We start from the raw sequence: 16,013 nt of genomic DNA, 5'->3' as shown, positions 1-16,013 counted from the left end.
GAGAAGAGAGACTATAAAGGGTTAGCATGAGGGAGTTTTCTGGGGTGATGGAACTGTTTTGTACCTTGATGATGGGAGTGACTACACAAATCCGTGCATGTGTTAAAATTCATAGAGGGAACAAAAGGCCAAGAATAGCCAAGACAATCTGGAAGCATGAGGTAGGAGGACATGCCCTACCAGATATCAAAATTCATTCTATAGTTATTAACATTGGCTTATTGGTTCAAGAAAAAATAAACCACTGGAACAGAATAGAACACCTACAGCCAAGAAACATAATCATTGAATATATGGAAATGGGATATATCACAAAAGTACAGCTATAAGTTAGGAGGGAAATTGGAATATTCTATAAATGGTAGGTGGGGTGTGGAAGGAGAAAGAATGAGACCAAGGAGAAGTACATAGGGAATTTCAGCTATATCTGTAATGTTTTTAAGTATTAAAAGAAGGAGGAGGAAGAAGAGGTAGCAGAGAAGGGAGGAAGGAGGAGGGTAGTAGGAGGTAAGAGAAGTGGGAAGGAGCAGGGAGAGGAGGAGGAGAAATTGAGGCAAATGTGGTCAAATGTGAAGGTTTGTTAAAACTGGATGCTGTAAGTACGTATTATAGTATTCTCTATACTTGTGCTGTCCAACACTGTAGCCACTAGCCACATTTGGTAATTTAAATTAATTAGAATCACATAAAATTAAAATGTAGTTCCAGTGTCCTGCTAGTCACATTTCATGCACTCAGTAGCCACATCTAATTGGTGGCTACCAAACTGGACAATGTAGATGTTGAACATTTCCATCATCACATAAGGGTCCACTGGACAGAGATGGCCTATGAATTTATATGTGTTAGTTCATAATAAAAATCCACAAGGGGGAGTTCCCTGGCAGTCCAGTGGTTAGGACTCCACGCTTTCACCGCTGAGGACCCAGGTTCGATCCTGGTCTGGGAACTAAGACCCCGCAAGCCGTGCCGCCAAAAAAAAAAAAAAATCCACAAGGAAGAATCAAAGCTTGCAGAACATATGATGAGTGAAGGAATTAAAAGGAATGTAAGTTAAAGGACAACATATAATTTCAATATCTATATCTCTTTACTTTCTGATTGGACCGTCAGATTTTCACCTCTTCCCAAAAATCTGCCCCCAAAGAAATTCCAAAAATGCAAAAGGAACAAACTTTCCGTTGTCTCTTCTAGACATCATTTCGCTTCCTTTTGGATTATTTTAATATTTGGTAAAGGAAGAGCCATGACTTTACTTTCCTATGAGAAAAAAAGCTACTCTTGACAGCTGCTTTGTAAAACTGAACCCAGTTTTCAGACCTTGGGCTTTGATGACCATGATCCTTCGCTGCAGGTCAATGAAGGGCTGGATCAGGCAGAGCCGGGGTTCCTGCTTCTGACTCAGGCAAACACCGTTGTGATTCACAACCATCCAGCTCCGGTCGTACAGCAACCCTTGATTTCCTAGAGGCCACCTGGTCACCTAAACAAAAAGGTCAATGTATTTTAAGCCAGGGCTCCTCAAAAATCATCTTCGCATTTATGGCACAGCGGCTGTACTGAAGCAGAGGACTTCAGAAATTCAGCACAGACTCCTGAAGGAAAAAAGGGATGAAGAGAAGGAAGTAAAACAAAGAAGACAGTGCAAAGGAGACTTTGGGGTTGAGATACCTTCCATTCACCCTCCAGATCCAGTTTGCACCCTTCTCCACTTCAACCTGCTTTTTAAGTAGGTAATGCATGTGCACAGTACAACATTCTGGGAGCACAAGAGTGTACTTGAAAAGTAGGTCTCCGCCCCAGCCTATGTCCCACTCCCCTCCCCAGCCTGTGTCCCACTCCCCTCCCCACAGGCCTCCACCTGCTTTCTGTGTGTCCTTCCACAGTGGTGGATGCCTGAACAGGCATATATCCTTGTACTACAGACTTATTGCACAAATTGTGGCTACACTGGAATGGTCCCTGAGTTGATCCACTTTAAGTGTGTAAGTTTTCCTCAATTCTTCATATTTCTACAAAATTAAAATACAAATTATGCCCAGTGCCCAGATCTTGCATTTAATACCATTCTCCAATAGAAAGAACCAGGACTCTTTGGAGAAATGGTTTATTCCAGGGCTGGGTCATGGAATATACAAGATGAGCCAGGAGCACCCTGTAGTGCTAGAAAAGTAAGGAAGTGCTCAAAAAACAAACTGATGGAGGTATGTCAAAGGGATGCAGGAGTCAACTGAAAGCATGCCCAATGGCCAAAACTGGAAAATACTGAATAGTAATAATAATAATAATGTAGTACTGAATTATAATCCAAAGTATAAAATAAATACCCATGAGTCCAAATAAATAAATAGAAAAAGTCAAATCCCTCATACAGAAGAATCCTAAATAATTGATGTAATTGTTCCCTCCTCAAGAAGGGGGAGCGTAACTCCCTATAACTCCCTACCCCTTAAGTGTGGGCTACACTTAGTGACTTGCTTCCAAAGAGAACAGTATGGGAACAGAGTGGAGGGGAAATTTTACAGTGAAGAAACCTGGCAAATACCAGGTGCCCCAGGTTCATGTCAATAGTGGTAAGTCATGCTGACAGTACCCTAATATGACATGATGAGAATAGCCCTTTACTTCTGTGGTCCTACTTCCAAAACAAACCATAACCCCAGTCTAATATTCAGAAAGACATCAGACAAACCCAAACTGATGGATATTCTTTTTTTTTTTTTTATTCGCTACACGGGCCTCTCACTGCTGTGGCCTCTCCCGTTGCGGAGCACAGGCTCCGGATGCGCAGGCCCAGCAGCCACGGCTCACGGGCCCAGCCGCTCCGCGGCATGTGGGATCTCCCCGGACCGGGGCATGAACCCACATCCCCCGCATCGGCAGGCAGACTCTCAACCACTGCGCCACCAGGGAAGCCCTACTGATGGATATTCTAAAATATACCTGACGGATACTCCTCAAAACTATCAAGGTTATAAAAACAAGGAAAGTCTGAGAGACTGGTACAGCCCAGAGGAGCCTAGGGAGACACAAGGACTAAATGTCATAAGGTGTCCTGGATGGGATCTGGAACAGAAAAAGAACATTAGGTGAAACCTAATGAAATTTCAAAAACATGGGACGAGGTCTTCGCAGGAGTTTTGTCCACAAGTTACACAAGTTGCTTACAGCGCGGCAGGTGCAGTAGTTCCACCCGTGAGGGCTCTTCTGGAGCCAGCTGTCTGTTAAAGAAGGGTGTAGGTGAAGCAATGCTTTTGAAATAGTATTACGATTAAGAGACCAACATTCGCACACTAATTGTGAATGAATTTCATCCTGTCATTTTCCTCTGAGCACTCAAATCAACTTCTCAAAGGAATCTGAAAACTTCAATTGGGGGTAATGAAGAAAGCAAAGCAATTTTTAATCTAGGGGCACTTTGGGGAGGGTTCTGCTGGGAAGGACCTGAGGGAAGACTGAGGCATCAGGGGAAGTGAAGGAGAGGAGCTGCGGGCCCCAGCGGGAGGGAACTCAAGAAGAAACTCAAGAAGAAACTCAAGAAGAACTCAAGAAGAAACAGTGTCAGGGCAAACTGAAATCAAGCAAGGTAAGCCCTGTATCCAAGACGCAGAAACGTGGTGCAGTGGGGTGGGAGTGGGGAGGGTACTTGGAGGACTGACAAACCTGGGCTTAAATCTCACGTCAGCTAGTTATTAGCTTTGGACAACTAACCTTCCTGAGCCTTGGCTTTGTCATGTGTAAAATGGACGTTATTATCATTTCTCATAGGACTGAGTGAAAACTAAAACAAAATATAAAATGTAAAGCAACTGAAATATGTCAGATGATCCACAGATGTTAATCCCTTTACCTCTGCCCTTCACTTGTCTTGTGCGTCAGACCTCTCCCCATAGACTACGGCTGCTTCTGCTAGTACAGCACTCAAGTTCAGCAATACTATAGTCTATATAATTGTAGCTAGGCCCAGAAACCACCATTAAATCGTTATTTCTATAGGAGAACATGTTTTGAATTGTAAATAACTTTTTAGAAGACAGTCTGTTATTGGGAGGCATTTCTCCATGGATTTCTCATTTCTGCATGTCTGTTTCAACAAGCAGAAGCACTAACTGTCCTTTTGATCCAGACTACCTTTTCAAGGATGTTTGTGTAGTGAACAGCTCTACAACCCTCTGGAGCAGGGGGCAGGTTTGCCCACAGTCCGATATTATAAAGGTAATGGCTTCTCCCTGATCGAAGACTACACAGGTTGGCTGGCATCCTATTATGAAAGAGTCAGGTTTCCTGAGTTAGAGGTTTCTGAACATGAGCACGGCATCCACCTGGGCCCCTCTGGACCCTGTCTTGGGACCTGGGGCACAGAGAAGCAACACACCATGAAGCTCATGCTGCATGCTGGGTTGTGAGTAAGTCCTTTATCTCTGACCCAGGAATCTCATGTCTTCTGTCAGCATCCATGAAACTGTGCCAGGCTGTTTCTCAGACCTTCACAGTTCTTCACACCCACCTGTTGGAACATGTCTATCATTTACTGGCTTCCTCCCTCCTTCTTCTTCTTTGTCTGGGCCAAGTTTTCAGCCAGTGTGTCTGTGTTGGCATGTGAGGGGTGAGCTTTCAGCTGGTGCGGCTGGGCTTTGGGTTATGGAAGGAGTTGGGCAAATAAGTATTCATTGAGGACAGTGGGAGCCAGGGTTCTCACAGGATCTACAAGTGCAGAAAGGGGGACGGCCTAATAAACGTTATGGTGTTGGGTTGGAATTGGAGGTATTAGTATGAAATCATGGCCTATGGATAGATGATGGAGATGGATGGATAGATGACAGATACATAGATACATAGATATGTGTGTGTGTGTGTCATAAAGTGTCTGCTTCCCTTCTGAGATACTTCACACCCTGAGAGAAGGAACCGTTTCCATTTTGCTCATCACTGCACAGCAAGTGCAGGCCCAGGGCCCAGCAGGTAGCAGGTGTTCAGTGTATAGTTTCTGAAAGAGCAGATGGATAGAAGACCTTTAGCAAAAAAGGAAACCTACTGAGTTTCAGTGTCCTTGTCTGTAAAATGGAACACTAATTCCTGCTATGCTATCTGTGCAATGCGGCTCTTCTATGGGACATGACTCATCTGTGAAAATAGAGTCCTGTTACTCCTCACTTGCCTCCATTCAGGAGTGGAGGTGAACTTACTTATTTATGGTCTCAGATTGGAGGACAGGCTCCTGTGTGACCAGCCCGAAATGCAGGTGACAAACAGCCTTGACCATGGTATGTCCGACCAGGAGCCAGGGAGCCTGTCATCCCAGAGGCTCAGGAGGCTGGGAACTTTCTATGAGGCTGTCTTTCTATGATCTATGTGTGTCCCTGGGACTTGGTCTCTAGCTCCCAGCTCCGGTGACTACCAGGCCAGCACGTTTACAGACATTATGTAGTTCACCTTCACGGGGAGAGCTGAGCGGAACAGACGCATGAGAGCAGGGACCCAGGGAGTCAGCAGACCTGGATTCAAATCCTTGCTCTATCATTTATTAGGGGGTCATGACCTGGGCAAAGTGCTTAACCTCAGTAGCCCCCAGGCTCCATATCTATAAAATGGGGGTGATACTACCCAGCACCTCATAATATTGTTTTGAGGATCAAATGAAACAAAGCACGTACGATGCTTCAGCAGGGAGCCAGCACACACACATTCAGTGAAAGTTACATCCTTAACTATCAACAGTAACTAGGTGGTCACACCCAGAAACAGGATCCTCTCAGGGGTCCCCCTAAGCAGAGCCACGGTCAAAAGTCAGCCTGAACCAAGAAAGGCAGAATGAGAGTGGCTACTATGATTTTGATTTTCTGCACGCTTTCCTTCACTTCCTGAACTTCTTCCTTTGCTTTATCAAACAACATCATAAAGTAAACAAAAAAGAAGCAATCTCTTTAGCTGCCACTAAAACCCTTACCTCAAATGCGGCACAGGATTTGATTGGGTAGAGGAAAAGGTTGGTGACGATGTGTGACCCAAGGCCCCCATCCAGCATGCCTGCAGCTTTCTCTGGAGGGGTCTGCTGGGTTCTGGTGGTCTCCAGCAGAGGTGGGCGCAAACTCACAGCATCCACAGTGGTGGGTGCGTTGTCCCAAACCCTGGGGTCTGGGGAAGCATCTTCCTGAGGTGAGGGACTACGTCTGGCCCTGGTGGCAGGCACGGCTTTCTGAGCTTCGCTCTCTGCTGCCAGGGCTCCAGCCTCCCCAGGCGTGGCCAGAGGGAGAGGCTGGCCATGAGACGGGCGCAGTCGGGTTGCTATGATGAACCTGAGAAAGGCCTGGGCGTCCTCAAGCGTAGACATGTATCCAAACGAAATCCTCACAGATCCCGTCGGCTGCCCATCTATGAGGTCCACATCGTCACCGCAGACATGACCAGCCTAGAATAAAGAAATAAGTCGGCCAGAGTGACTCATTCCTCATGGATAAAGTGGAAACCATTTTGTAAAACAAGTTTTGTTAATTTTATAATATAAACTTAACCCAGGAAAAAAGAACTGCAACACTAATAGGAGCCGTGTGCCTGAGGCATAGGTCCAGAAGCACAGAGACTCACTCTCTGGACGTCACTCTTTGCTTAACTGTGAATTGGGATCTATACAAATCTCAGGGGGCCACTAAAAAGTCTAAAAGATACAACATTGTAAATCAACTATACTTCAATAAAAATAAATAAATAAATTTGTTTTTTTAAGTTTAAAAGAAATCATTCATGGAAAGCATTTACCAGAAACACGCACACAGTGCTCACCCACAGAGGTATCAAAAGACAGACCAAAGTTTCAGAAGCACAGATGGGTCAGCTCCTTGGTCTACCTAGGGCTTAAGTGAGAGGACCACCTGCTGGCCATGCCTTTTAGCCTCTCTCAGAACCAAAGGGAGGTCTGCATCCCTGACAGCTGCCCTTTGACAAGAGGGCAAGACAGAGGTGCTGCCCCTATGAATAACCGGCCCAAGGCCAGGATGAAAGCCAAAGGCAGCATGAGTGCCCGGTCGGGAGGTGGTGAAAGAAAGGCAAGACGTCCCCAAGCCTCTCCAAGCCTGGCATCCTGGTGTTGGTCGCTGCTCCAGCTGCCTACCTCCCCCAGAGCTGAACCCAAGTCAGTCACCCAAGGAGATGAGGCCACGGCATTCCACGGGATCAATATTACATCAGGAACTGCATTCGTTTCTGTTATAAGACTCCTTCTCTCTCTTTCTATTTATTTTATTTTATTATTATTTTTTAACCACACCATGTGGTGTGAGGGATCTTAGTTCCCCGACCAGGCATCAAACCCACACCCCGTGCAGTGGAAGCACCGAGTCTTAACCACTGGACCGCCAGGGAATTCCCCCTTCTCTCTCTCTCTCTCTTTTTTTTTTTTAAGATTTATCTTTTTTGGGGTTTTTTTGGCTGCATCAGGCCTTAGTTGTGGCACGCAGGATCTTCACTGAGGCATGCAGGACCTTTCATTGTGGCGCGTGGGCTTCTCTCTAGTTGTGGCATGCGGGTTTTCTCTCTCTAGTTGTTGCGTGTTGGCTCCTGAGCACGTGGGCTCTGTAGTTTGCAGCACGTGGGCTCTAGCTGAGGCGCACGAGCTCAGTAGTTGTGGCGTGCGGGCTTAGTTGCCCCGCAGCGTGTGGGATCTTAGTTTCCTGACCAGGGATCGAACCTGCGTCCCCTGCATTGTAAGGTGGATTCTTTACCATTGGACCACCTGGGGAGTTCCCCCCTCCTTTTTAAATAAAACATTGTTCACAGTTGGTTGGCATTTAACATATTCAATATTTAGTGGCAACCAAAAGAAACTTAAGTTAGAAACTATTCTGATATAAATAAGGGCTCTTTGCCACTCAAACCATTCTTATGAAATGGTTCAAAACAGGCTGTACCTTGAAATGACAAACCTCAGCCCAGAGGAGCGGCAGGAAGAGAGGGGACCTGAGAAATGCAGAATGCCCCGTAGAAGGGTTCCTCTCCTCACCCAACCCAGACATGAGCTACCTCCTGCTTGGAGAGCTCACTCTGGCAGGACTGAACTAGCTAAGGGCCATCTGCATGTACGAGCACATTTTCACATTTGCTTGACCCCTGTTAAAAGCCCTCTTCTGGGGGGAAAAAAAAAAAAAAAAACCCTCTTCTGCCTCGAAATGTTTGTCCTCAAACTAAAAAATGACTGCCAGAGACATAGTATCTTGAAGTGTTTTCTATTTTTGTTGACCCTTTTTCTTTACACATTCACAGGGTGGGCTCAGAGAAATGAGCTCGCAGATCCAGCCCTGACCCCAGACACACGACCAGCCTCTAATGAAGTTAGAGGCACCGCCATTGGGGTTTGCTGGCCAGCGTTTGGACCGCACGATCCAGTACCAACCTGAAGATGCTTCTTGACCACCTCATCACTTATCCCCAGGTGTCTCTGGCAGGCCCCAGTGTTACAGAAGCAGCCGGTTCGCACGTGGATGTTGTGAAGACTGGCCATTTTATCCACCTGTGGGTTTAATATATTACATGGAACCAGTGTTAGGAGTGTCCAGTTGTACTCTGATTGCCTGGGAAGGAGTTTCAGATCCACACTTGGACCTCTCTTTCTTAACAGTAAAATGAAAATATGAGCTTGGAATTTTGCTCTAAGGGGCCATGATCTATCATGGGTTTACTAAATACATTTTATAAAATGTTACTGATAATTAAATCTTATCCAGTTGGGTTATAAACATAGGTCTGAGAAAAGTGAAAGATATCAAATTCACACCAAACTCCAAGTGAAGAGCTCACATGTAAAACAAACAATCTGATTTCTTAAATGAGCAGACATTTTTCCAAAGAAGACACACAAATGCCCAACAGGTACATGAAAAGGTACTCAACATCACTAATTGTTAGGAAAATGTAAATCAAAACCGCAATGACATCAGCTCTCAAATATCTAATAGCGAGCATCTAATATCACACCTGTTAGAACAGCTATTATCAGAAAGACAACACGTAACAGGAGGTGGAGAGAATGTGGAAAAAAGGGAATCCTCGTGCACTGCTGGTGGGAATGTAAACTGGTGAGGAACTATGGAAAACAGTATGGAGGTTCCTTAAAAAATGTAAAATAGAACGAATTGCTGGAACTTTGATCCAGCAATTCTACCTCTGGGTATTTATCCGAAGGAAATGAAATCACTGTCTTGAAAGGATATCTGCACCCCCATGTTCATTGCAGCATTTGCACTAGCCAAGAAATGGAAACAACTTAAGTATCCATCAAAGGATGAATGGATAAAAAATATGTGATTTACAAATATTATTATTCAGCTATAAAAAAGGAAATCCTGCCATCTGTGACAACGTGGATGGACCTTGAGGCCATTATGCTAAGTCATAATGAAATATGCTAAGTCATAATGAAAACTGCTAAGAAATGAGTCAGACAAAGACAAATACTGTATGATCTCACCTACATGTGGAATCAAATCAAAATTCATAGATACTGAGAGCAGACTGGTGACTGCCAGAGGCAAGGGATGGGGGTCGTGAAGGTGGTCAAAAGATACAAACTTCTAAGAAAAATAAGTCCTGGGGATGTACTGTACCGCATGGTGACTATAGTTAACAACAGTGCATGGCGCATGTAAAAGGTGCTGAGAGGGCTTCCCTGGTGGCGCAGTGGTTGAGAGTCCGCCTGCCGATGCAGGGGACACGGGTTCGTGCCCCGGTCCGGGAAGATCCCACATGCCGCGGAGCGGTTGGGCCTGTGAGCCATGGCCACTGAGCCTGCGCGTCCAGAGCCTGTGCTCCGCAGCGGGAGAGGCCACAACAGTGAGAGGCCCCCGTAACGCAAAAAAAAAAAAAAAAAAGTTGCTGAGAGAGTAAGTCCTGAAAGCTGTCATCACAAGAAAAAACATTTGTAACTACGTGTGGTGATGGGTGTTAACTAAACCTGTAGTAATCATTTCGCAATATACATATATATCAAATCACTGCACTGTACACCTAAAACTAATACAATGCTATACATCAGTTCTATCTCAATTGTTAAAAAATATTTTTAGTAAATTAATCTTTGAAAAAAGAGCCCACATGTTTCAAGGGAGATTCACAAAAATAAACTCTGAGGGCCGCTGGGACGTGGGGCAGCTCCTTGGCATCCTCTGCTTCTGGGTAGATTCCCGGAGCAGGACTTAGCAGAGCTACCAGTCAGAGCAGCTCTGCCTCAGCTCCCAGCCCAGGCTACAAACATTACTGTGTTGACACTGTGTGTTATCGATCTGCTTTCATAATGTTTCAGACTTTGGGTTGAATCACAGAACTAACTGCTGCTCAATCCAGAAGTTCCAAGGCTCTTTCCTGTCCCCTGGAAGCTAGACGGGTGATTCGTAGTCACAAGGCTCAAAGGTGAGCTGGCACGAGGGATGTTTATCCCAGCTCTTCTGTTTGTGGGTCCAGCGCTCCATTCTCCCAAGGGCCTGGGGGCCCAGTGAGGGTCCTCAGCCCTGGTGACTCAGGTTAAACTTGGGGGAGTGCCCTAAATGCATTCAAGGAAACATACACATCTTGCCCAGTCAGAGAAGCCTTTGAAACTTTTCTCCCTGGGAAGTACATGTGGGGGACACAGACACAGGTCACCAGGTGGTCAGCCTGGCCTCCCTGCTAGGCAAGCGCAGCGGTCTTACCTCCCACACACCCTTATGGGGACTACACTGTCTTCCCTTTAGCCGTCTCCCCTGGATGGTCAGAGTGAAAAGAAGCCACCTCTGCTGGTGAAATCCAGGAGTTCCCTGCTCTCTGAGGTGAGATCTGGTGGCACCACTGGGTCTGGCCTACTCCACCTCCAGGATCAGGTGGTCTCCATTCAAGGGGCAGCCCCTAGGAAAGCCCCTCGCTCCCCGACCCCAACTCCAGCTAAGCTGAATGAGAAGTCTCCCCCACCCACCCCGTATCCACTATTCCAGCTACCACAGCCACAAAACAAGCCACCCAAACCTGGCGGCCTAAAACAATAACCATTTTATTGTGCTCACGGCTACAGGGGGGTCAGGAATTCAGAAAAACCCCAGAGGAGCTGGCTTGTCTGAGCTGGGAAGACTAGAAGGCTGGAAGCGACACGACGTCTGGGGCTGGAATCACCTGGAGACTCAGCTTCTCATGTATGCGTCTGGCCTCCAAGCCAGAAGGGGTCAAAGCAGACAGTCACCATCATGCCTGCTTTTGGCTTCCTCACAGCATGGCCGCTCAGTGTAAAACTCCTTACACAGTAACTCGAGGCTCCAAAAGTGAATGCCCCGGGGAGCAGTGCTGATGCTGCGGGGCCTTTTCTGACCCAGCCTCCAAAGCCAAGCAGTGTCACCTTCTGTAGCATTCTGTTGGTTATGAGTGAGTCATAGACCTGCCAAGATTCTAAGGGGAAGAGACAGGGACCCCACCTAGAAGAGCATGTGGGTGGAAGAGGCTGTTTCAGCCACGCTTACCCTTCATACTAATTTCTCATCACAACTTCATCTCCTCTCACCCTGAGACGTTTGGAATCCCACACAGGCTCGGCCAGTGCCCAGCCAGGTGAAGGAGTTGGCTGCTGGGGCAGGATGAGCGCTGCATCCAGGGAGGGTGAGAAACCGGCCTGACCACAGTGCAATAGAGCACTTGCTTCATACCAGCTCAGTGCTAAGGGGCTGTGTATTGTAACTCATTTAATCCTTGTGACAACCTATCAGCAGGGAAGATTGTTACCCCCATTTCACGGAGACTTGGGGAGCTTACATTAACTCACCCAAGCTCCCAGAGCCAGCAAGAGGCAGTCCAAATCTTAACCCACCCTCTTAACCACTGGGTAGACTGACTTCCAACAGAGGGGAGAATGCAAATCGGAGATTTGGATGTCAAAAACAAGAACCCGAAATCTTCTCACAGAAGGCTCAATTCTTTCACGCATCCCTTGAAAAAGAGACAGCCAGACCCAGCCATGATGCCATCTGATCTTTCCGAAGGCCCCCCAAATCCCTGTGGAATTCCCACATGTGAAGGAGCCCAGGAAAACCCAAGATTCTCCCGGGCCGGCACAGCTGGCCATGCCTCAGCCTCGGCCTCCACTCATAGGATGAGCTTCCTCTACAAAGGCACAGAGGGAGAAACCCATCCTGTGCGATGCCTTGGAGAATGAAGGTCCTGGTGAAGTCAGCCAGGCACCCAGATAGGCTCCCTGAGGGGGAGGGGGAGTCTTCCTTTTGAGGCTTCTCTGGCAAATGGGGGGGGGGTTCTTTCACCGCTGCTTGGTCCAAGCAGAACCCTGTAGGCCCACCACCCCCCGCCAAGTACAAAGGCTGCCTCTTATTTGTAGAAAAGCTGAAGTCTCCCAGGCCTCCCAGAGTCACAAAAGAAAAGGCTTGAGCAGTTAATGATTAGGGCAAGAGAGTCACAGACTCTGTGTCTGATGAAAGAATGGGATTAATGCCATTGCTTGTAATAATCTATATCTTTGTGGGCATAGGAATAACTGTAGCTTGCTCTGCCCATATATGTGAGCGGGCAACTAAAACTGTCAACAAAGAGATGCTACAGACCCATGTCGACGTCTTTCACTCTAAGATCTCGACACCTTCTCTCAGCATGAAGCAGTTACAGAAGATGGACCTTCACTCCTATTCCCATAGAAATGTAATGATGTCTGATAGTGGGGATTTGTAAGCAGCTCTTTTGCCCCTTTTCTGTTTGTTCATTTCTGTTTTCCTCAGACAGACCTTAATTGTAAAAATGAGATCACTAGGTAACATTTAACCTAACTCCGGACTTCTGCTCTACTGAATGTACACAGTGCCTTGCTTAACCAGGATTCCTTTCCTGGATTAAAAGGAGTAAGAATGAAGAATTAAGTAGTTAAAGAATGACTGACTCTCTAATTAAGTAGTTAAAGAATAACAGCTTCCCTGTTAGCAAATTTGCAGGCGGATAACAGGGGCAAGAGAACATCCAATTGCAGGTGGACCATGAGGACAAGACAGTACCAAACGAAGATCAGAAGTCAGTGGGTCTGCACACAATGGAAAGATGATGACAATCTGATCTCCTACCTTAATGATTAACTGAGACTCTTTCCCCTTTTTCCCTTTAAAAATTGTCATGGCTGAGCAGAATCTTCGGAGTTGGTCTCCAGACATGAGTCCACTTTCTCCCCAGATTGCCAGTTTTTCTGAATAAAGCACCTTTCCTTTCTACTGACACTTGCCCCTCGATTATAAGCTTTTGAGTGGTGAGCAACCCAACCTGAGTTTGGTAACATGCCTGCCACAGCACACTTCATGGTCGCTTGTCTGCCCTCCTCCACACCCCTGAAAACATACACTTATTTTAGGTTTGAGAACGAAACTTATTGTACCAATAACCTAGAACAACATATTTGAGAAGGCAAAGCTTTGGCCCCGATGCATTTTCCACCATCCCTCAGAAGCATTTACAATCACCCGCTTCTGAGTGGTGCTGGGCTGTGTAAGTGAGGGGCAGTGTGGGCTGGGGTCTTCACAGTCAACTCACCCAAGGGACAGCTTATGGTTGTAGAGTGTTGGCCCGTGGACACCAGTGAGAACCAACATTTCCCCCAGAGAATATTTCTCAAGTTGGTTCCTCAGTGAGTTTATGGCTATTCAGAAGTGGGGACAGGATTCCTTGAGAAATGGATTTTGTTTGAGAAATTCTGGGTTTGACAAAGGTGTGTGGAGATAGTGGCTTTCAAGGGAAGACGAGCACTATCTTCCAAACTTATGTGATGATCAAATCTGCTCCTCATGGCAGTTCTAGAAACCTGGGCTCTGAGAAGGGCCTTGAGCTCCCCATGCCCCGTGTGTGACAGCCCATCTGCTGACCACCTAGGGCCATGTCTGAGTGCTCAGTGTGACTCTAGATTTCTTAATGTACTGGGCAGTGACCAGCTTACTCAGCTGTGGTAAGGATCCAAGCAGTTCCCAAACCTGAATTGTTTTCATGGGAAAATACATACAAAGGGTATATCTACAGAAAATACTTTATAACCAATCTACCAAATCCTTTGAACTCATAATATGGATGAACTATGGCAGACATAAGGGCTTTTGTGCTACTAAGGACATCATTCCTACTTCATTAAATAAAAAAAGAGTTATGAGTTCCAAGCAACATGCAAACAAAAGGTGGTAAGAGGCCCAGAATTTTGTGTAACACTATGATATGGTCTGATGTATCAGTGGGGCTACCAAGCTGTTTGTACATGAAATGACATCAGACAGGCTGTTCTGTCTACACTACCTTAGGGTGTCTTCCCTTGCTGGCAAGCTTCAGCTGTCCCCTCTCACTGCCATCAGAGACTCGACCTCTCTCTTTCCATTTGAAATTGATCACCTGTAGCTAAATAAAGAGGGCTGAACAACTAAATAGCTGTGCTTGTTAGAACAAGAGTAAAGAGCCTCTAAGGAAGGACCAGTGGCCTCTCCAACAGTGCACAGGATTCATCATGGCTATTACAAGGGCCCAGAGGCCTTGACTGCAAATTTCAGGTCTCAGAAAGGCTTCAGAATTCCAGACAAGAGTGATTCTGTTGTGAACAGGTCAGCAAGATGAAAAGAAAACCCACCTGGGAGTAACCAATGATGTTCCCATTGTCATCGAGCACGTTGAAGCTGATGACCGGACCCTGAACCTCTGGGCTGCTGAACTCAGAGTCGCTATAAATCTGCACGACAGGGGTTCCGTTGGGGTACCGAAGGGTGGACAGGGCGGCGTAGGTGTACCGAGCCAGGGTAAAGGTGTGCTGCCTGATGTTCTCCATTCCACCTCAAAACAGTTATGAAAACAAAAGGGGATCATGAACTCCATGTAAAATTCACTATCTCATTTTTAAGAAAATGAGATCATTATAACTGGCAAACTTGGACCTCATATTAATGATTTTAAATACTTGTAAATAGTTCATGGTACTGCCCACGTGATAAATGATTAAGTCATTGGTACCGAACGACAGTTTACCACTGCTGCTTCTGTGGAATTTTTCCATAGGAATTGTTGTTGTCATCTTCCTTTTTTTTTTCCCAGCTTTTTGCACTTTAATGTGTAATACTCGAGGTACAAGAAAACTGCATCTAACGTTGTCCTAAATCAAAGAAATCAGATCAGTCCTCAAGGGCTCCAGAGTGAACAGCATCTTCATAACCTCCATGCTTATTGTCTTTGCTTTCTGGGTATAACTTGATAAGATCATTAATTTGAAGAATGGTGATTGCAGCTTCAGCTGCAACTTTCAAACTCTTAACTTTAACTATGGTTGGTTCAAACCCCCCTGCTTGTTTGTTGTCTTGGGGTTTACCATTGACCAAGTCAAGACCAATCCATTTTAGATTTTTGCGTTCTGGGTTAACTTGAGCCTCATCATGAAAAGCTCTTAATTTTGCAATCAGATCTGTGGAGTCTTGGGCAGCATTAACTGCAAGAGTATTAGGAATAACAAGAAGAGATCTTGCAAACTCGGCAATAGCAAGCTGTTCCCGGGAGCCCGTGCTGGTACGTAGTTTTTGAGGTGTATGGAAAGGGCTGTTTCTACAGCGCCCTCACCCGGAGCCACAGATTCCGACTCCAAAACTCTTCACTACACAAAGAGCTCCACCTCGTCACACGTGAAATCATTTGCCCCACGTAAGATGACTGACGCAGAGGTATGAGCCTCAGTGCTATTTAAAACAGTGAAATTCTTAAATCAATGCTTTAATAAGTCCAAGCAGAAATCCACTCTAAGTGCCTTGATGAAATCCTGCTTACACAGGACATTTAGACATGGAAGCAATGTCTAGACCATGGAGAAGAGATGAAATGGTTACTTAACCTCAATTTACAATGGCCCAACATTATTTTACCCCATGCGTATAACTGCTTATATCACTGAAAGACTATAGCAGCCAATAAATGGGAAGTCATCTTCCTTTAAAAAAAAAAAATGTTACTTAAGCATTCAGATAATTTAGACCCTTTGGTAACAGATTGCAAAAATGTACAAT

General features: G+C 45.8%; 1 protein-coding gene and 1 non-coding gene across 16 annotated transcripts in view; both read right to left on the bottom strand.

Annotated features, from left to right (window-relative positions):
• Nucleotides 1-16,013, bottom strand: part of MOCOS (molybdenum cofactor sulfurase) — a 58,341-nt gene that overhangs the window by 27,783 nt on the left and 14,545 nt on the right. For all 15 annotated transcript variants that reach the window (XR_003437284.1, XM_027127754.1, XM_027127760.1 and 12 more), the window contains 4 exons: nt 14,600-14,799; nt 8,387-8,503; nt 5,948-6,409; nt 1,321-1,483 (listed from right to left, as the gene is read on the bottom strand). Coding sequence is in view for 14 of the 15 variants with exons in the window: in XM_027127754.1 (XP_026983555.1) it covers nt 1,321-1,483; nt 5,948-6,409; nt 8,387-8,503; nt 14,600-14,799 (942 nt within the window). In the remaining variant the exon portion in view is untranslated. The remainder of the gene's footprint in view (nt 1-1,320; nt 1,484-5,947; nt 6,410-8,386; nt 8,504-14,599; nt 14,800-16,013) is intronic.
• Nucleotides 15,800-15,929, bottom strand: LOC113631385 (small nucleolar RNA SNORA20). The gene has a single exon (XR_003437300.1). It is a non-coding gene; the product is annotated as a small nucleolar RNA SNORA20 (small nucleolar RNA).

Source organism: Aethalodelphis obliquidens, unplaced genomic scaffold (assembly GCF_003676395.1).
Source record: "Aethalodelphis obliquidens isolate GAN/ISIS:26980383/991018 unplaced genomic scaffold, ASM367639v1 scaffold32, whole genome shotgun sequence".
Taxonomy (NCBI): Eukaryota; Metazoa; Chordata; class Mammalia; order Artiodactyla; family Delphinidae; genus Aethalodelphis; species Aethalodelphis obliquidens.
The sequence above is the reverse complement of the archived record's forward strand: the minus strand, read 5'-3'. Positions and strand labels throughout refer to the sequence as shown.